Source organism: Vulpes vulpes, chromosome 9 (assembly GCF_048418805.1).
Source record: "Vulpes vulpes isolate BD-2025 chromosome 9, VulVul3, whole genome shotgun sequence".
Lineage (NCBI taxonomy): Eukaryota > Metazoa > Chordata > Mammalia > Carnivora > Canidae > Vulpes > Vulpes vulpes.
The window spans coordinates 41,126,356-41,149,194 of NC_132788.1; the positions used below are offsets into that span (position 1 = coordinate 41,126,356).

A 22,839-nucleotide genomic window follows, 5' to 3' on the forward strand; every position below is an offset into this window, starting at 1 on the left:
AGGCTACTGGCAGTATGCAATGAGGGACATGAAACATTGACCTTGTGCCTGTTTCTTTTTCCATTTATGTGATTATCTCGGTTAAAATTTCTATAAACACAGTTTCTAGGGATAGAATACATAATTAAACTTTTGATATTGACAGATAACCTTTTATAAATGTTGCACATGTTTATATTCCTACTCATAGATGCTGGTTTTCCAACAGCCTTGAAAACACAGAGATGTCAAAGTATTTCGTATCTTTTTCATTGTATAAGGCAAAAAAACCTCTCATCGTTTAAATTTGATTACTGGTGTTGTTGAACTTCTCATTTATGTTAATTGACTATTGGTGTGTCTTTAATGTCCTTTGCTCATTTTTTTATTTGGCTATCCTTTTTAGGAATTTTTTTTTTTTTTTTTGTATTGGCTATCCTTTTTAAATTGCTTTGTAAGCATGGTGTGTTAGAGATTTATACCTCTTCTATCAGATGTTTCAGTTCCTCCTCCCATTTTGTTTTTGGTCTTGAGTTTCACAACTGATTTATGCTGTCACTTTTAAAATGTCACATATGTTCTGATGATCTCTTATTAAGTACATTTAAAAAGAAAAAAATATTAAGCTCATTTTGTTAAAATAACATGGTAATTCTCTATTTGCTGAATCAGTGATTTTTAAATTGAAGGGACTGTTTTCATGTAATTTGAGTCTCCTGTCATTTTTATTGCTAATGATCTATAGTAATTAACTTCACTTTGCAAATGGATATGATCTAAACCTTCTCTGCATTTTAATTGTCAGATTTAAATGTGACATTCTTTCTGTTGTTTTTACTTTCAGTCTTAACCTGTTCTTTAAAATGCTATGCAAGCAATGTTAGACTCAAACTTATTTAGACATATGATAGTTGTTATAGAAAAGGGCTTAACTTTGAAGGAATTAATTTTGTTTTCCTGCTAAATAAAGAGTACTCCTGCTTGGACTTCCATGATTGTGTTGAGATCAAGATACACTTTGGAAAGAACAGATTAAATTTTGTTTTAACAAATCAAAAGTTCAACCATGGACTACATTCTGTATTTGAGTTTACTTGGTTTGCAGTGACCACTTAGCTTTTGTTGAGTCGAGAATCTTCCAAATTTATGATTGTAAGAGAATTTTGTTCTCCTGACTGATTATAAAAGATTTTTGTTTTAGAGGGTTTTTGTTGTTGTTTTTTGTTTTTTTTTAGAGGTGTGTGGTGGTTTGGTGTTTGATGGTTTACCATATTTATTTATTTATTTATTTATTTATTTATTTTTTAAATTTTTATTTATTTATGATAGTAACAGAGAGAGAGAGAGAGAGAGGCAGAGACATAGGCAGAGGGAGAAGCAGGCTCCATGCACCGGGAGCCTGATGTGGGATTCGATCCCGGGTCTCCAGGATCGCGCCCTGGGCCAAAGGCAAGCGCCAAACCACTGCGCCACCCAGGGATCCCGGTTTACCATATTTAAATATGTGAACTGAAACAGCATGCATTTTATATACAATATGTAAATACTGTTGGCTTTTCCTTATCTCGTTTTGAGTTAATTCTTACCTAATAATGACAATTTAGTAAACCTATGGTGCATTTACTGCTTGGATTTAGGAACTAGTAACTCATTCTTTTTACTCTTCTCTGGTCATTGTAGTTACAAAGTGGAGTAGCTGATCTTAATAGTTTGGCATCACTGGTGATTATTTTCCTATGAAGGTAGGAGTCAGTAATGAATTAGTAGAGGTGAGTTTAGAATTCTCATCCACAAACATGCTAGCCTAAGTTATAGTTAAATTTAACCTAAACTGTAATTTCCCCAGCTCTATTTAATTCCCAATATTTTTTCCATTCATTTTGAAAATGGGGACAGGGAGCTGCTTGATTTAGTTTCGTTGAGTGGAACCTCTGTAGCTCTTGTTTCTCATTGATCACATTTATGCTGGTTAGATTCGTAGAGAGATTCATTTAGATATTGGTATTTGTCATTTTAGGATTAGCTAGAATAGTGTTAAGAGTGAACTGTGTTAAAGGAGTGTTACAGAATATGAAACAAATTCCTTCAAATTGGAGGCAGAATATCATAGTTAAGAGTATAGACTCCAGAGCCCGACATTATGTTAGTTGTGAGATTATAGGCAAGTTATTTTAACCTCTTTTAAGCCTCACTTTTCTCATCTGTAAAAGTGGTTCTATAATTATGCCAGTCTCACGGAATTATGATGATTAAATACCTCAATGGTTAGAAAGTGCTTGGCATAGTGCCATGTACTTATCAAATTGGTGGTGGTTCCAGTCTTCTGCTGCCTATGATTCTGCAATTTTAAAATGTGTTTATCTGTTTCTGAATGTGTGTGAGGTTACTTTTGATTAACCACTACCTTAAGTTCAATTATAGTAGAGTAATATCAAGTATATTATTTAGCAGACCTGAAGAGCCTCTGCTATATTTCCAGATTCAATTTAAGGAAGGGTACACATATAAATAAAAAGGGAACCATTTGCTAATAAGTGAATAGGCATTTTAGCATGATCTTTGATGGTGGTGGTTTTTTTTTTTTAAAGATTTTATTTATTTATTCATAAGAGACAGAGAGAGAGAGAGACAAAGAGGCCGAGACACAGGCAGAGGGAGAAGCAGGCTCCATGCAGGGAGCCTGATGTGGGAACCAATCCCGGATCCCCAGGATCAGGCCCTGGGCTGAAGGCGGTGCTAAACCGCTGAGCCACCCGGGCTGCCCTGATCTTTGGTTTTGATAAGGTATGGAAACACATTTTATAAAAACTTTAAAAATTAGTACAGCTGATTGTTGTGGAAATAACTTCCATGACTTAAAAAAAAAAAACAAAACACTTTTATTCACATTCACCTAAAATAACTTTGGCATGGTATTTTATTTCTCTGCATTTTATATTCTATTTCTGTTCTAAAGCAAAAGAATAAAAGAAGTTGCAGTTTGGTGTTCTAGTTCTTTTGAAATTGGATGTGACCTTGCTTAGCAAGAGTATTCCAACTGATCTTGATTTTATTGGCATAGAACTCCACTGTAATATTGAGGTTTTATTTTTTATTTTTTTATTTTTACTTTTTTAAAAGATTTTATTTATTTATTCATGAGAGACACAGAGAGAGGCAGAGATACAGACAGAGGGAGGAGAAGCAGGTTCCATGCAGGAGTCAGATGCAGAACTCCATCCTGGATCTCCGGGATCATGTCCTGAGCCAAACGCAGATGCTCAACTGCTGAGCCACCCAGGTGTCCCATTATTGAAGTTTTAAAGACTAAAGTAATGACTACTTTGTAGGCTTTCTTAAATTTATGCAGATAACATTTGGGGACTGACTCATGATAGAGCTTAAAAATATGTTTGTGTGTGTATGTAAATCCTTTTTTGCTTTATTTGATATAATTTAGGTGAGTTTTTACTTAGCACCATCCTGTTTTCATCCTGTCATCCTGTACATTGATTCCACAAATTAAAAGGTCTTTTTTGTTTACAGATGTTTGCCTTACCCCTAAGCCTTTAACAGTGAGTCTGTTTTTCCATAGACTGACTTTCTTATTGCATCCTACTCTTATTTTTCTTTGAACAGTGAAAACTTAAGGAACCTAATATGTTTTCACAAAAAGCCCACAGTTAATGATAATGAATGACAGGACAAAATACAACATAATCTTTGCAGCGGGTTTTTCCTGTTTTTCTCCATTACCTATGGAGAAAAAAATGATCGGAGCCTACACTACAGTGATTTGTAAGTCTGGATTTACTATTCTATTAGTTAGATGTAGGAGTCTTTAAAATCCAAGTAATAAATTAGGTGGAAGAAGTTCCTTGTCTTGATGATAATATGAAAATTAGTTAATTTTTTTATTTTAAAAATTCAAATGCTTTTATTCAGTTTGTAGTCAATATTAGTGATTTTAGATCAACCACTGAATTAATGGAATTACAGTCTTATATTTAGTTCTTATAATTACAAATATACTAAAATACCAGGACGTTTAATTAATTGATGGAAGACCATTGTGAGCTAGAAGGGGTTATAAAAGAAATACTGGTTTATTTTCAAGTTAATATATAGTAAATTCTTGACAAGAGATTTCCATTAGTGGACCTGAGATCCTCAGGAGTGGCAGGAGGTAGGTTGCTGAGTTATTACAGCAAAAGGTAATGAATTAATGTAATTACTTAGCATTGTCTGAAAGGTGATAATCCATATATATGTTGTACTATTTTCTAAGTATATGAAGATGTTGTGACTAATAAAATGCAGATCATCCAGAAGTGTCATTCATAGCAACTTATTTTATTTTTTTAACGATTTTATTTATGTATTAGAGACACAGACACACACAGACACACACACACACACACACACACACACAGGCAAAGGGAGAAACAGGCTCTATGCAGGGAGCCTGACGTGGAACTTGATCCCAGGTCTCCAGGATCACGCCCTGGGCTGAGGGCGGCGCTAAACTGCTAAGCCATCATGGCAGCTTTAAATTATTCATTGTTTCAGAACATAAAAGGTGAAAGCACAATTTTTGATGTTCAGAAGGGATTTTTAAAATTCAGAGTATTGGAAACTTTTTGTACTAGGGTAACAGTTTGTTTTCTAATTTATTACTGATTAGATAATGACATAAAACAACATATGGCTGGTATTAAGAAGCATTGTTGTTTTGCAGTTGTACCAAAAGAATTGTGCACTGAAAAACTGGTCTGTTGCTTGATAGCTTTAACTACATTTACTATACAAGTGTGGCATTTATAGGTTTTTCTTTGGCTAAACTGTGAACTTTTGGAGGAAGAGAATAGATCTTAGCTTTTTTTGTATTTCTAGGAAGAAGGTCATAGAGTCATATGCTGAAATGTTGATTGAATTAAAAAAAAAAAAAGTGTGTACTTTTAGGCTTTCGAACTCAAACAGTCCTAAAAATTAGCTTTTACCATTCTTTCTTCAGACATAGAGACTCACCTCAATTGTAAGGAATGAAGGTGGATTTCCTTTAGATCTAAACCATTGGAAAGGGCTTTTATGAACCAGGGTAAGCTATTTTGAGGAGCCAGGGTTCTGGGGGCTATATGAATAATGGTCTTAAAGGCTCTAAGTATCGAGGTCAAGCTTTACAAGAGTTTGGACGTTGAACTATTGAACTTCTGTCTCTATTTCAGGGGGTGGCTTCAGTTTCTGTCTGGACCAGTAGTTGTTTCTTACCTAGATCTTTTCTGTGACATTTTCTAGAACTTGACTACTCAAAGTGTGGTCACCAGATCAGCAGTACTAGCAGTCTTGGGAGCCTTTTAGAAATGCAGAGTCTCAGGCTTCACTCTAGGCCTACTGAATCAGAATCTTTTTTTTTTCTTTTTTAAGATTTTATTTATTTGTGAGAGACACACAGAAAGAGAGAGAGAGAGAGAGAGAGAGAGAGAGAGAGGGAGGCACACAAGCAGAGGGAGAAGCAGGCTCCATCCATGCAGGGAGCCTGATGTGGGACTTGATCCCGGGACTCCAGGATCACACCCTGAGCCCAAGGCACATGCTCAACCACTGAGCCACCCAGGCATCCCTAGAATCTTTATTTTAATAACATCTCCAGAAGATTCATAGGTTCATTAGAGTTTGCATACAAAAGGATCCTTGAATACTTTAGGCTTGTACAAACCTGTTTTTTTTTTTAATGCTCAATGTAAAGAGTAAAACTATTTTCAGCTACTGTCTTATTGTACTGTTTATTTAGATTTTGTGAAGAATGATATTCACTCTTGTAATAAATCTTGAGACTTAAAGTAAAAGTTGTTTGACTAGAAGGGATTAAATAACTAGCTGGTTATTTACCAGTAGGACAGAACATTTACAAATGCTTCCATTCCATAAGTAGAAATACATGGATGGGAAAGGCTATCAGGAATGGAGGATCAATAAAGGGACATATCTGTATTTTTGTTTTATTTTGTTTTGTTTTAACTATCACATTCTCAAGATTGGTCTAGGAAAGGCTTACTGGAAGCTAAGGAAAAGGGAAGAGGGCTTTTGCTTTTGTTTGCCTTGGAGTAGTAGAGGGGTTTGGACCATAACATCTCAGCGTTTTAGGGTAATAACTTTAGGGCTTAATAAACATTTTCCATAAAATTTTGTTTTTCTCTTTTATTTCCTTATCTTCTGTTTGACTTCTCCAGTTTCCTTAGCCCCCATTTTTCAGTCACCTCTAGTTTTTAATCTAGCAGTTCTCTCCCCAACGCCTTATTAGTTCTATTCCCATTTCAGCCCCCTTCATTTCACATCCTTCACCTACACCAGTGATTCTTAAATGGAGGCAGTTGTGTCTCCCTGTGACATGGAAGACACATTTGGTTGTCACATCTGGAACTGTGGTGCTACTAGCATCTAGAGGTTAAAGGCCAGGATGCTGCCAAAATATGCTACAGTGCACAGGACTGCCTCTACAACAAAGAATTATCCAAAGTTTCTAGTGCTGAGGTTGAGAAACACTAACCTGGGTTACTGTCAGAGTCCTGTGAATTTGTCTGCCTGTTTTCACTTTGATTTTCATTTCGAAGCTTTCAGGAATTCCCTCATTGCCCATGGAGTGAAGTCTAGATATAGAACTATTTTTTTCATTGATTTGAAGCCTCATCTTTTGCTCTTTAAGGTTAGCCCTCTACAAAAGGTAGACTGAATACTTGTGGTTTTCATATAACACCATTGCCTGCATTCCTCTACATACATGTTTTTCCTCTCCCTCCATCTCCCCTCTTTCTCTCTCCATCTAGGCACACTTACTCCTTTAGAATTGTAATCACCTTCTCTGCCCTATTGGTACTTTAATTATGTATGCATTTATTATATCATGAGTATGTTCTGTTTGCAGAACTTGGTTTCCTACTACATTCTATCCTCTTTGAGGAAAAGATGTATATGTCATTCATCATTGTATTTCACATATTCAGAATAGTTCCTGATACAAAGTAGTCTCTTAGATGTTTAGTTGAACATACATTTTTTTTCTTCAAGGGATAAATAATAGCTAAAGTAATTTGGAAATTAATTTACAGATGAGATTTTACTATAATTTATGTCCTGTGCAGTGAGACTTCTATATGTAATCTTTTTGCCTTACCTTCGTGCTCTTACCCCTTTTCAGATGTCATTTTATTTTCTGTTGCTTATGATGGTAATTTCAATGGTATTGATACCTTAGGTCTTTTCGTTCAGTATCACATAGAAGGCTGTACTTTCAGATTAGATTTTAATCTCTGGCTATTTATTGAAGAAAGTTAAGTCTGTAATGGTACATGTTTGGGCATTTCTTCCACTTAAGAGGAAAGGCCTTAGGCTAATTTTAGGTATTTGAAGGTTGGGGTGGAGAGAAGAGTGATGAATTCCTCTTTGGAAAAGATAAGAAACATGTAATGAGAGCTGTTGAGAGGGAGAATGCTACATTGGATTTATTTAAATGCCTTTTTCTACATTATTTAGTACACAGCTATAAGAAAATAAATTGTGCTAATTGTAATAATCAGCTCAAAAGCAAGTCTGCATTTGTGATGGATTCGAGTAAACAGAAGAACATTTTAATCAATTTTCTTGCTTTCAAATATATGACTAGAATTGAGGTACCCTTGTAGTAATCCTATTTGACAGGTTGTTATTTTGTTATTGTTAAATAAATATTCTTCGATGTATTGAACTTTTCTGATAGTTAGGATAGTCTTTAGCCCAGACATTTTCTAAAATAGAAATTTAAATTAGTGAAAGTTTAATTAAGGTATAGTAGTTTTGCTGTATATCAAAATCTTATAGTTGTGAGCTATATTACCAGAAATAACTTATTTTAAAATTATTTTGTTTGTAATATTGTTCTGATGGGTGCATTTTTATTCTCATCCACAAAAGTTGCTTGTCACATAGACAGAGAGTAATTGAGTTGGTGCAAGATTGCATAGAGGTGGAAATATTTTAGTCTCTTGAAATTTATCCACTGCTATAATAATTGGGTTGGTAGGTAGTTTAGTTGCCTTTCTTATGCAAGTTTAATTTTTTTCCCCTTAAAGATTACTAGTAGAGGCCCATTTCTGTAGTTAGAATCTAATTTGTATAGTATAATTTCCATAGGCATTATTTGCAAGGTCATTTTGAAATTTAGAAATGAAGTGTTTTCTTCAAGTTGGTTGTCTCTATTGGCCAAAGTTATATTTTATATATTTGTCTGGCTAATGACACTTTTTCTGAAGAAAGTTAATTTTAGCTATTTTTAGCAGACATGAACAGAACAGTGAGTAAACATAGATTTTCATATTTCAGGTCTTCAATTTGTTAACCTTCCCAAGAATGATCATTCCTTAAAGGGAAATATATATATAAGTTCCCATAAAAGATGTAATTTAGTGCAAATTTGCTATAAATAGGAAAGGTAAAATGGTGGAAACTACCGTTAACTTTCACATATAAAAAAACCCTGCCAATCGCTATTAAGATTGTTTACTAACTTTTTAAAAATGTTTGCCAGTGACTGTATGCTTTTATTGGAAAAGCTATTCAGTATCAATCTGTTTACATTACTGATACTCATAAGACCCATGACATTTGTGTAATTTTAAAAAAAATTTTGGGATTATATCATTGAGTACCTTAAGTTGAATGCCCATTTTAAGACACAATGACTTGTACTTTCACCTAATGTGCAGAGAATTAAAAAAATTTAAAAAATTAATTCCTTAGGAATTAGCTGCTGCTTTTAAGTGGAGGTAGTTCCTCAGTAGGAAAAAAGGTAGCAAAATGGGGAGCAGAAAAAGGTATAGTTTGGAGAATTTGTTTACCTGTATTTGGTGCCCTTGAAGCATTTCTTCATATTGCAGTGAGAATAGGTAAGTGCCAGTAGAAAAAATTTTGCAAAGCATTTAACTTTGCTGATAAATTTTCTATTCATTTAAGGTTTTATAAAATCGAATTATAATGTATACTTCTAAAACATCTGTTGCTTTATATCAATATGTTGTTCAGCCTGTTAGGACTGTGGGTTAATTTTGGAGGTGTGTATTGAGGGTGGGGGTGGGAAATGATGGGTGGTTATAAGGACATTAGAAGAAGTGTCTTAGAAATTTTTCTTGTTTCCTATTCCACCATTCTTGATATCATCTATGTCAGTTATGTTAGTTTAGATTAGTGTGGGGGATGTTAGGAGTGGCTGGTTTCTTTCCTTCTTTTTCCTAGCCAAGGAAGTATCGCCTGGGGATGCTGGAGGAGAGGCTAGTTCCGATGGGATCAAAGGCACGAAAAGCAAAGAACCCTATTGGCTGCCTTGCTGACAGGTGTAAATCAGGAGTACCCATCAATATGGTTTGGTGGAACAGAGTCACAGAAAACAATTTACAGGTAAAAATAATTTTATTAGACATTTTTTGAAAGTGAATATCTTGGCTGCTTTCTGTGTCTGTGTGGGGTGGTGGGTGTGAGATTGGATGGCTTAGTTGCATTCTTAGGTATCCTTAGGTGATTCTCTTTTTTTTCCCCCCCAAATCAAAGGAAGGTTAGTGGCCCACTAACCACCTAAATGATTTCGTTTGGTGATTTTTTGAGCTTTATCTGCTTGTAGTATACTTTCCTATTCTTTTATTAAATTTAGCTTTCCCCTTTTGGATTTTGTTAACAGTTTTAAGTTCACTTATTTTTAATACACACAGTTATTCAGGGTACTATATTCAAAAATCGTTATAAAATTTATTGTAGAAAACCTCAGTTATTTGCCTTCTGATTAACAAGAAGCTTCATATATTTACTTTTTGTACATTTTTACTACTAAATAAAAATTGTATATAAACAAACTAGTTAAGTGTTGGCTTTAAAACCAATAGATGCCATCACAGAATTAAAGCAGGTACATTTCAGTCTTGACTCTTAGTACTGAATAATGAAAATGGATTTTATAACCCAAGAACTAGCTTTTGAATAAGATTCTGAAGTACTTGTGAAATAACTTGAATTATATTTAATTTTAATTTAGATTATAATTATTCTAATTTTTAAAAAGTTGGTAATGGTATAATATAAATCTTTTTTTTTAAATATATAAATCTTTTAATCCAAATTTAAGTTTTGGTGGAAGTAGAATATCTTTCTTCCCAAACTTTCTGTATACATGGGTATTTTTAATACATTGCTAGCCAAAAGTCTATAATCCCACACACAGAAAAGATATAACAAAGTTAACAACTCGGCTTTATTTCTGTCACTGTGTTATGAAGGGGTTCCATAATATTTGGTCTTTTCAGTATTAATACCATAGCAATATCTATATTGCCTTGGGCACAGAAATAAGAGTTAACTCCAAAAATATTGCAAAACATAGTATCTGCCCCAAAGGAAATTTTTGTAGTATTTTCTAAAGGTAAGGAAAACGTTGGGGCGGGGGGAGAGTTCCCATAATCATACACTTAAAATTTCATTGGAAAGTTTTGAAAAAAGCAATATAGTTCACTGGATTTTTGTCTTTTTAGATTGGTAGGAGATAGATTTGATGTGGATTGTTAGAATTACTTCTCAGTTTTAAAAAGAAAGTCTGAGAATAAATTGGACCCTAACTATAAGAACAGATACAAATGGAACTTGGACAGCTTGGAGGCTGTGGAATAAAACACTGATAAATGCACGGGTATAGCCTCTTGACCTTTCCACAACTGCCCGTCTTATCCTAGTGACAAATTTTGAGGCACCTCTTTTTAGCACACCTTGAAAAATTGTTAGGTTACTGTAAGAATATATGCTAGAATTATGTTTTATTTTTAATTAAAACAGTAGTTATAACAGATAAACTTGTCAATGTGCGAAAGATTGAATTTGTGTTATCAGAATCTCATATTTCAACTACTACTATTTTATGCTTCAAATAGTTTTTTTCCTTTAAGGACGTGAGGCGTGCCTTAGTATCTTGGTTGGAAATTGGAAGGACAATACACCTCATAATAATCAGTCATGTTGAAGTTTTGAAAAATACTTTTTACTATATTTGTGGATTCCTAAACTGGGTACCTGATATTGTTTATGCAGAGCAAGAAGGATGTCAGTACCTTTTGTTTTGTTTTGTTTTTTTACTGGGGCTTTTATCTTTTTGTTCTGTAAGAAAACTTATTTATGTGAATCCATTCTTTACCTTTTTTTTTTTTTTAGTTTTGTATGATACTTTTTAACAAATTTGTTCACATAAAAAATTTACACAATAAAAGTTGAGTATCCAGATACATTATCTTTCCTGTTTCATTTGTTTCCTTTCCTTTAAATCTTAGGTCTTTTCAATCCTAAGGTCAGAGAAATGTTTTTATTTTATTTTTAGTAATTATTGCTCTGTTTCTTAAATGCTTACTTTGTGTCAGGCACTGTGCTAAGCTCTTTACATATATTGTTTCTTTTGGTTTTCCTGATAGCTGATGAGACAAATGTTATTGTTAAATGAAGAAACATCTTCAGAGAAGTTAGGGAAGGTTAAGGTTAAATAGTGGTCAGTAGAGGAGCAGGCTTCTTAATTAACCCTTGTTTGTCAGACTTTAAATTCTCTTTACCTCTATGAAACTATTCGTGGATTGTAACTCATGCATAACTACAGGACTCATAAGGTTGGTCCTTTTTCCTCCTGATTCCATCCAGTTCTCAGTCATCTTTAATTACCTTTCTTTCTGGAACTGGAAACATTTCTTCACAGTGATTTCTTAGTCTCAACCTAACACAGAAAAACAAGTTTTTCTACTTCTGAAGACAAAAGATAAACCAACCAACAAAACTCTTAAACCAGAAATAACAACAGAAACTTTCTCTTAAGGTTTACACCTGAATCATTCGTAATTGCATTTATTCTCTTCAGTGTTGGATTTCTTACAAGAGCTCTATGATCCCCCCCATCTTTTAGTACTTAATAATCTTTTTATTTATTTTCCATCAAGAATCTCCTGATAAGAGAGATCCTGTTTACCACACTTGTAAAACAGTGATTCATGCTTTCATTCAATACATACATACAAGTATACATATGTGTGTCTATATATATATGTATATATATATATAATATGCTAACTAGAGAATTAAAGATACTTACTATTTTCCTTAGTTTTTCGTAGTGTGGTAAAAGCTAAATTTATTTTTCAGATGTCTCTTTGAAATATTGTTAATGTCCATCAGGTCTCCATTACTATGTGGAGTTCCCATTTGAAGACCCTTGGAATAGATTCTGTTCTTTTCTCTGATTTCTTTACCACCCATTTATTCCTTCAGTGTCTGCAGTTTGACGTCATCAAAATTTTGCTGAAATTGATCTCAGTTTGTCAGAGATCTCCTTAATTACCAAATGAAGCAGTTTCATCCAGTACTTAAAACTTATGGCTACCTCACTATTTTTGAAACTCATTCCTTTTTGCAATCTTGACTCTTTGTTTTACCCCTGGCTCCTTGTGAGCTCCTGGTCTTGGCTCACTCATTCTTTGCTTTCCCTTGTATGCCTAAGACCTAAAATGTTACTTGTTAGAACGGTCTTCTGAGTTCAAGACTCAAGATTTTTTATACTTTCTGATATCTTTGCATGTAGATATGTATCCCATTAACACTGCAGATTTGGTATGTCTAAACTCATGCATTTTTCTGTCCTCCAAATCTGTTTCTTTTGTAGTTCATTTTTAGTTAATGACTTTACCATCTTCCCAGTCCAGTCACTAAGGCTACATATCTTACTTCTCTCCTATCCTCTCTCACATTCTACCATTTATCATAAGAAAGAAACTATTAAAGTCTGACTGTTAATTGAAAGACAGTACATTGGACAATTTATTTGTCATCATATTAAGGCTTTGCCACAATAATACATGTTATATCCATTTGACAAAAATTGTAAGTTGCAATTTAGAAAAACCTTATTTTTTTAAGATTTTATTTTTTAAGATTTTATTTATTTATTCAAGAGAGAGACAGAAAGAGAGAGGCAGAGACACAGGCAGAGGGAGAAGCAGGCTCCATGTAGGGAGCCCAATATGGGACTCGATCCTGGAGCTCTGAGATCACGCCCTGAGCCAAAGGCAGACCTCAACCACTGAGCCACCCATACGTCCCTAAGATTTTATTTTTTAAGTAATCTCTACCCATTGTGGAGCTCAAACTCATAACGCTAAGATCAAGAGTCACATGCTTTACTGACTGAGCCAGCCAGGTGCCCCAGATCTTACTGTTAATAAGTGATAGAGCTAGGATTCTAGCCCAGGTCTATTTAATTCTTAATCTGAGATTTTCTTATTATGTTGACTGTCTCTAATCTTTGTAAAATTCTGCAATATCATCTTCTTTCCTTTTTTAACATTACTGACATAGTTTATACCCTAAAGGTATCTTCTGAATAATTTTTCTTAAATCTCCTTGGGATCTGTTTTACTTAATGTAGGGCTATCTTTCTTTAATGATCCATACATACTAAATTCTAATCAGATGGAATTTTTCATACTTCATATAATATGAAATACATTGTCCATTCTCTGTCTATTAGTACATCTGTACTATTGTTAACTAAGCCTGAAAAAAATATCTTCTTTTTCCTTCAAGAGTTAACTCATATACTGCCTTCTCTGAATACTTGCTTAAACACCTGAATTTCTTTTTATTGTTTCTATAATACTTGGTGTTGTTTAAAGAGTTATTTCTCATTGTTTTATATTAAGTTTCTTTAACTGTTTGCCTTTTCTCATTGGATTGTAAATATTTGAGACTGAGCATGTATTTATTCTCTTTTTGTACCCTCAATGTATCTTGTCTCCAAATGTTACTGTTTAATTTCCTTTTATTAGGCAATATATGTAATTTGTGGTAATTTATTCTAATACTTTTATATATTTAAAAATTTTTATCATAGGTTCTGGGATTATAGCCACCATATTACTATTGCTTAGTTTTATTATCACAACTGATTTAGAATAGAGGGTAGTGATTTCTTTTGAAATGTTAGAGAATCTTACATTTTTTTAAAACTCAGAGTTTAACATTGCCCAAGTATTCTTGATATTTTCCAATCTTCTGAGCCTGGTAGGAGTCTTAATTACTTCTTGACACTGTTGTTAAGTTACAGGGCTGCTCCATTTTGTAATTTTCTCATGATCTTAGCCCAGACACCAAACAGATGGTAGCTGGAAGGTCACCTGAGCAATACTTTATTTTACCTAAGTGTAAATTCCCTTTTATCTTCCTCAGTCTTTACCTAGGATGTTTACCCATTCCTCTGCCTGACCAATTTCTATGTCAATATCCAATTTTTTAATTTGGTTTTATTATGTAGTTCAAATACCATTGTTTAGGATTGAAATATTTTATCACTTACAGAATTGTGAGGATTCAGATTTCCAAGCACATAGTAGATATTAAATTTCCATTCTTTCAGTTTCACTTTATCACTCCAAAATTGGTCTTTGTTTATATTTATTTAGGGTACTATCAGTTATATTCAGATATACATGACAACATGGTGTATAGATAGTGTGTGTATAGAATGAGGCAGTGACATTAATTGTCTTTTAGGGGCTCACATTTTAATGCTAACTCTCATGAATATTTTTTTAAAATTTTTATTTATTTATGATAGTCACACACACACACAGAGAGAGAGGCAGAGACATAGGCAGAGGGAGAAACAGGCTCCATGCACTGGGAGCCCGACATGGGACTCGATCCCGGGTCTCCAGGATTGCGCCCTGGGCCAAAGGCAGGCGCTAAACCGCTGCGCCACCCAGGGATCCCCTCTCATGAATATTTTTAAAGATTAGTTTAAAAATGCTTTATTTATTTTATTTTTTTAAAGAGATAACTGTGTTCCCATCTTTCCCCTAAGAATTAGGTGTTAAGGGGCTCCTCGGTGGCTCAGTTAAGGGTCCAGTTCTTGATTTTACCTGGAGTTGTGATTTCGGGGTTGTGGCAATGAATCTTGGGTTGGACTATGCACTCAGCAAAGTCTGCTTGAAGTTTCTCTCTCTCCCTCTGTTCCTTCCCCTGCATGTGCATGCTTTCTTTCTTTCTCTCTCTCAAATAAGTAAGTCTTAAAAAAAAAAAAAAAAAGAATTGGGTGTCAACTGGAATAAAAAGGATGGGAAGTGCATGGCTTTGTTAACTTCTCAGGATATTGCAAGTTAAGATTTACCTAAAAGTAATGACGTGTTAAATAAAACCATATTCATTTGGTCTCAGACTTTTGGGAAATAATGGGTTATAGATCATAAATTATTAGTGTTAGTGTTGTTTTAGCTTACCCCCAGAGTGATGTAAATAAATGAGAACGGTTTGAACTATTGACTGTATTAGGAGATTCATACTTGTCAACATCTCTTTTGATGGCATTAGCCCTCCTTTCGTCTGATTAAATGGCATTTCTTATAAGAAGCATTCAATTAGAAGAATGCTCACATTAAGATCTTTTGGCCTACAAATTCTCCTGTGAATTCTAGTTGGTTGTTAATATCCCAGGGAGGTTTTGGAAACTCACTGGATATACCTCAATCTTTAGCTACTTGCTGAGCTTAGTGTTATTTCAGGTGATTTCTAGACTTTAGGCCCTAGGAGATGGGATTGTTTGGACTTAGATGGAATGCATTGGAATTTCATAAGGTTGAAGCTTAAACCTTAAACTCAGTGTTCCTCAGGACTTTGAAGAGTTCTAGAACTCTTGGTGCAGCTATAATGGCATTAGTATGTATGTACTACTTTCTGACCCCAAATCACTTCTTTTCTTTTTTATAGCTGCTATTCTAAGCCTTTAGCACTCTGTTCAAACCTACTCATCCCTTCTCTGTGACTTTTGAGTAAACGACTTATGTACTTCACAGGAGGGAAAAAGTTCATGAGAATGTGGTAGCTTTTGACCTGTGGACAGCATTTTTGTTCATGCTGTTTCTTCCTGTGTTTCCTCCTGTCTCAGACAAAGAGGTGTTCCTTTACTGTATGTTTCAGAGCCTGACCTTTATTCCCTCTAACAATTCTATTATTTATCCCTTTACAGTTTTAGGCAATATCTCTCTCAATAATGATTTCTTCCTCCTAGCTTGTGAACATGCCATGTTTAAGTTTCTTTTGCTCTGGGGCTCCAGGAGTAAGGAATGCTGCCTGAGGAAATGTTCTAGAGTCAATATGTTTGGGAAATGGTGATAAAATTTGAGAAACACTTCCTACTTATGGTTGCTACTTTTTTACCTTTAATTCACCCTCAATTCCCAGTGTTTTGCCATTCACTTTCACCAATCTGTTGAAACTTTTTCTGATAAGGTTACCTGACTACCAAAAGTATCTGTTCTTACACGGTCTCTGCTGCTTTTGACATTTTTTACCATTCCTTTCTTTGAACTTAGCTCTTAGACTTTTCTTCATTAGTCTCTTTTTGAGGACTTTAGTCTGTTGCCTTGCCCTCAGGAACCTCTCCCAAGCTCTTTCTTTCACCCTATTAGTTACTCCACACTGTGCCCCTCAGGGGTCTCAGCAGATCTTTATTACTTCAGCTACTCCCTATTCATAGTTGACTTTCACATATATTTTTTTATCCTCTCAGTCCTTTGCTCTCACTCTAAGTACTAGCTTCTTCAGAACATCTTCATCTATATGGCATAAGATTTTGAAAATTCATTATGTCTCAAACGAACATCACATCTTTTCCTTTTAATCTGTTTTATTCACACACATTGCCTACAACTTTATGCCTGCTGTGTTGGTTATTGATATCACCCAGTTGTGTGACTTGTGAGTTTTTCTTGCCGCTTCCATCTTCCTTATCTGTCACATCATTCAGCCATTAGGGTCTGTTGATTGGGCTACTTTGAAATTGTCTTCACTTTTAATATTACTGAGTTATAGTTTAGGTCCACCTTCATTTCTTATCTGGATTGTTACTGTAAGACTGTTATTATCTGGTTTCCTGCTTCTAGTCTTAACTTTTATTTTTTTTTTCTTAACATTGTATATACTTAATATTTCATTCACATGTGTGAATGTTCTGAGCTCTTGGGATTGTGGAATTAGGTTCAGGGTACATTATACCTGTGAAATGCCAGTCTTTGAGCTTCTAGAATACAGTGCCTATGTTTTATAGATTTTTCTTTTCTACAGTGCCTAGTACAGGGCACTGTACTTCTATGTATTAGCTATTCATATAATTGAATGAATGAACCTTCATTAGTGATTATCTGGCAATAAGAATATTTGACCTGACGGTAGCCCTGAAATTTAATGCTTTGTGCATTCTCTTAAAACTTTTTTGGGTACAGTTTCATGACAAAAAATATCATTATGGAAATATGTTTGAAAAAGCTTAGTTTATATTGAGTCTTGTGACTGAATATGACAGAGTTCTTGGTTAGAGAGAATGCCTCTAAATAAATCTCTCTTGGGGCAGCCTGGGTGGCTCAGCGGTTTAGCACCACCTTCAGCCCAGGGCCTGATCCTGGAGACCTGGGATCGAGTCCCACATCAGGCTCCCCACATGGAGCCTGCTTCTCCCTCTGCCTGTGTCTCTGCCTCTCTCTCTCTCTCTGTGTCTCATGAGTAAATAAATAAAATCTTTAAAAAAATGTCAGTAGAATATTTAAAAAATAAAAATAAAAATAAATCTCTCACTATACAATGGGTCAAATAGGTTTTACTATTATATAGCTATGGGTAGAAACTGTGCATAGATATAGAGAATAGCTATATAATAATTCTTGTCTCTGGAATGCTGTGATGGTCTCATTCTCCTGTCCTACTCATTAACTCACCTAAATGGATATTTTTACTCTTTTTAGGGAGAGTAATTTTTTCTTAAGCTTTCTCTGGATACTTGACATAAATAGGTAGAGCAATATTGAGAATGAGCTAGGAGATAATGCCTCCGTGACCATTAATGATTACTGTTTTGGGGGGACTTGTGACCTATAAATAACTTTCAAGTGGAAGAGGAGTAGTTCACCTATTTTTGTTTGAAAATGTCTTCTGTCTTCCATAACAGATTTTTGCTTCTTTATATACATTGATTCTATTAGTCTCAATTTAAATATTGCATATTTTACATGAATTCTTGTGTACACCTGCTGTTCAGTGATGGTGATATGCAAAGAAAAGGAAACTGTGTAAGTGGCTTTATGATTAGCAAATCTTAAACTTTCTTACAACTTTTTTGTAAAAATTATATATACTTATGGAAAAAAAATCCAGATACAATAGAGAAGTACAAAGAAGGAAGCAAAAATGTCACCAGTTTCCTCACCACTCAAAGATAACATCTCTTGTAACATTTTAGTGAGCATCTTTAGTTAGCATCCTTTTATATACATGGGCACATATGCAACACACATTTTCCCTCTTTCCCGTCCTTCCTTTTCTCTTATGCATAAGAATAAATCATTTTCTAGAAATAGGTATTTAATATAATTGCTTTATTGTAGCCCAAATTTTATTTTATTTTTACTCACTTCCATGGTAAATAAAAATATATCAATTCACATGAGTTTTAATGGCTACTTGCTATTATGGGTACCAAAATCCACATGACTTAAATCCCTACTGAGAGGTATTTTAGTTACTTCCGTTTAAAAAAAAATCATAAATTAAAAAGTTATGTGCAAAATTTAATTTTTTTCTACATATATGATTTTCTCCTTAGCTCTAATTCCTAGGTGTGGCAGTACGAGGCTATGCTTATTTTTAATTTTGATACATATTATCAAGCCGTTCTCAGGAATAGTGTTTAGGCTATTAGCTATTTCTGACACACTTTGTAAAGGATGGACTTATGAGTATTTTTGTTTGTTTTGTTTTAAGCTGTTACATATAATTACTTTTACTGAGCTTACGAAGATTTTTCTGTTTAACTCTATCATAATATGAAGCTTATTACTAATTGATTTTCACTTGTAGGTTCTGATGTACTGATACTACTTTAAAGATATTCAAATTATAAACAGGAGAACTTCAGTTTAAAACAATACTGAAGTGCATCTCTTGGAAGCATTAGTAATCAACTTTCTTCAACGATCTTCACCAATTTGACTCTATTTTATTTAGAAATCATATTTCCTCCTGGAATATTTATCAGAGGACCCAAATTGCTTTAGAAAAATTTTAAATTAAGATACTAGACTAATTTCACAGTAGTAGTAGTAGTAGTAGTAGTAGTAGTAGTAGTAGTAGTATTTTAGATGTTAACTTTTAACTTAAAAGGTGAAATTTTGAAAGTAGTATTTTAGATGTTAACTTTTAACTTAAAAGGTGAAATTTTAACTTAAAAGGTTTAAACAGGTCAGTTTCTGAATAATCCAGAAGTGGAGTATATTTTGATAATAAATTTTAAATTGACCATATTTGGATATGTTTGAAATAAGGGGAAATAACAACCCATTAAATTAAAAAAAAATCTTGTAGAAATGTGAACTTGGAGGGTCTGTTAGCCCTTTGACTTCTCCTTTCCATCTCACCCTGTTCCTCTTTATTCTATATTACTAATGAACACTGAAGACTGATAAAAATAGCTCTGAGTAGGGCTGTTCTTTATGTCCTTGGGTCTCATCTTTTCATGCCTTTGTAGATCATTTTATCAAGGCAAAATACTTGCCAATTCCTGCCTTTCTCTCTCATTATCAGTATCCCCTCTTTTACCTACCTAAATAATTCACTGGTCTTTGCCCTTGCCAGAAGGCAGGCAGGCAGGCAAAGAGACAGACTGACAGACACACACCCCTTGGACATAAATCTTTTAAATTAGTCCTAACTGGGCTTTTCTGTTAACTCTAAAGAAGAAAGAATAGTAGTGATGATGGTAGATTGGAGTAGGTTTTAGAAAAAAGTAGATAAGGCTAAGATTAATAACATTTCATATCCTGTTTTTTAAAATTAATTCAGTCAAGAACGTGGAGACTTGATCTGTTCAATCTAATTGGATTTCATCAGTAAAGTTATTAAACAAAACTTCCCCTTCTCTTCCTTTCTTCCCACTTTCTGTTCCTTTTTATCCTCCTCTTCCTTTTTTTTCCTGCTTTTCTCTCTTACTCTCTTTAATCCTGGTTGAAAAGTAGAAGGTAGATTCGAGTAGAGCAAAATTGGAGTCTAGTAGGTCCATTGGGATGATGTTACAGTAACACTGAGTAGAGATGATGCACTGACAGTGACATAGGTAGAAATAGTTGAATTTGGGAAATATTTAGGATGTAGAATAGATGTCCTGATTTGATGCTTCAAAGATTTCTATGTTATCAAAAGGATAGTTAGTTGTAACATAATTTATCTGTTTAGAAAAGAGATGATATAGAAAGCACAATGAAACTTGAAGAAAAGCAACTTAATAGGGAGGTGATAGATTTGCTCACAAATTGTTTGAAATGACAGTTGCAAAGCACCTCTTTATTAGTGTCTGACCTAACCAAAATGAGGAATTGGCTAAATTTTATTAACTGATCAAATTAGGAATACCTTATGTTTTGAAAATATCACTACTAGATTTGTTTTATGGCCAAAGTGGAAAAATGAATGTTGGACTTCTCTCCAGAAATAGTTACAAAACTTTTAAGACGTTAGATATCAGACAGTGAAGGACAACCATCCCTGATAGACGGGAAACAAAGGTGAGCCTAGTTTACTGCTTGGAGGGAGTTTCCAGGCCTGGCACATGGAGTCAGAACTCAGGTGAAGCCTAGTGATCTCTAATTGGGGAGACCAAACTGGAAGTTCACAGAAGGTTTTGGTCTCAAGGAAAAGTACTGATGAGAAGAGAGTTCATAAACAGAAGGAACTGCAGACACTTGCAAAGTTCCCTTTGAATCTTCGCTGAGTACTGATCAGAAGGTATGAGTAAGGAGGCTACATGAGCTGGAAGAAGAAATTCTTGAAGGGATCACAGGGAATAACTCTCAGAGTTCATACAAGACCAAGTATAGTTCCTTCTCACCAGACAACATGGAAAAAAAATCATGATTTATGAAGCACTAGTAAGGTAATGGGAAGTCTTGTAGTGGAACCAAATTATTGTCTATAATAAATGATGCCTTGACCCTTTCTAATGAAGTTTAAAAGCAAGACCTGAAGGATCAGAGACCACTTTTTAAGCAGTTCATGATGGAAAACAAAGGTCAGGAATTTTTATAGGAATGCTGAAAAATGCCCAGACCCAACAAGATAAAAGTAGCAACATTTGGCATCTAATCAAAAATTAGTAGACATGCAAAGACTACTTGTGAGTCCTAAGTTATTTTGAAGTAGTTTTTTTAAAAAAGAAAAATAAACACTTTTTTCAGACATACAAGAGTTGAAGGATTCACCACCAGCAGATGTGTACTTCAATAAATACTAAAGGAAGTATTTCAAGTAGAAGGAAAACAAAAGCATATGGAAATCAGGATCTATCAAAGAGATGAAGAGCACTGACAACAGTTACTACATGAGTAAATATAAGAAACTTTCCCCTTATTTAAGTCTCTTTGAAAAATACTTGTTTATAGCAAAATAGTAACTTCTTATAAGGTTCATAGTGTAATAATAGATTTAAAGTATGTGATGACTAGAGCACAGAGTCTAGGAGAGGAGAAGTGGGAGTATAATATTGTAAACTTGCTATAGGATATATGAAATAGTTTAAGACTAGATGATAGTTGATGTTAGGACTATGTTGTGTTTCCCCCTAAATTCATTGCTTATGCCCTAATCCTTAATGTGACCATATTATTAAAGAAAAATTAAGGTTAAATGTGATCATAAGGATGGGGCTCTAATCCAATATGATTACTGTCCTTAGAAGACAAAGAAATACCAGCAGTGCACAGGCACAGAGAAAAGGCCTGTTGCCTTGACAGCATAGCAAGATGATTGCTGTCTGCAAGCCAGGGAGAGAGGCCCCAGGCGAAACCACCTCTGCTGGCACCTTGATCTTAGGCTCTCATCTTCTAGAACTGTGAGAAAATAAATTTCTGTTGTTTAAGCTGCTCAGTATATGGTATTTTGTTAAGACCGTAGCAGACTAAGATAGTTGGTGATAAGTTAAATATATGTATTCTAAAACCTAAGGCAGCCACTATAATAACACAACAGAGAGTTATAGCTAATAAGCTGAGAGAAGAAATAAAGAGAAAATTTAAAAATCAGTTAATCCCAGAAGGCGGCAGAAAAAGGAAAAGGGGAACAAAGAACAAAGAGAACAAATAGAAAAGTAGCAAGATGATAGATTTGAATCTAACCATATTAATAATGACATTAAGTGTAAGTAGCCTAAATGTCCCAATAAGTAGGCAGAGATTTTCAAGTTGGATTTGAAAAAAAAGAAAAACAAGATCCAACCAAATGAAACTGACAAAAAACCCACTTTGAACATGAAAACTAAAATAGGCTTAAAGTTATAACATGCACTAGTCAGAAAAGACGTGTTGTGTGTATATTACTAATATCATATACCACACACAATAATGTGAATACTATAATATGTAGTTAGTATAATTATAGTAGTTGTAGTAATAGTAATATACTACTGCATATTATCAGTCTATACGTAATGTGTGTGTATGTGTATATAAAGGGATAAAGGGATAGCTCATTAAGAGCATGGATGTACCATTCTTAATTATGTACCTAATAACAGAGTTAAAATATATGAGACAAAGACCAATATAATTGCAAGAAGTAGACAAACAGTATACACACACACACACACGTATTATAATGTATATATATAGTATAATAATATAGTTGGCCATTGAACAATGTAGAGGTTGGGGTGATGACTCCCCCCATGCACTTGAAAATCTTTGTATAACTTGTGACTACCCCAAAACATAATGACTAGTAGTCTGTTGTTGACTGAAAACCGTACTGATA

At 34.2% G+C, this 22,839-nt stretch overlaps 1 protein-coding gene across 5 annotated transcripts in view; it reads left to right on the forward strand.

Annotated features, from left to right (window-relative positions):
• The window catches only part of PAN3 (poly(A) specific ribonuclease subunit PAN3), a 132,817-nt gene that overhangs the window by 30,406 nt on the left and 79,572 nt on the right, over nucleotides 1-22,839 (forward strand). For 3 of the 5 annotated variants that reach the window (XM_025996714.2, XM_025996715.2, XM_025996716.2), the window contains exon 5: nucleotides 9,223-9,384. The exons of the other annotated variants lie outside the window; for them this stretch is intronic. In XM_025996714.2, the coding sequence (XP_025852499.1) occupies nucleotides 9,223-9,384 (162 nt within the window). The remainder of the gene's footprint in view (nucleotides 1-9,222; nucleotides 9,385-22,839) is intronic. 5 annotated transcript variants of the gene reach the window in all.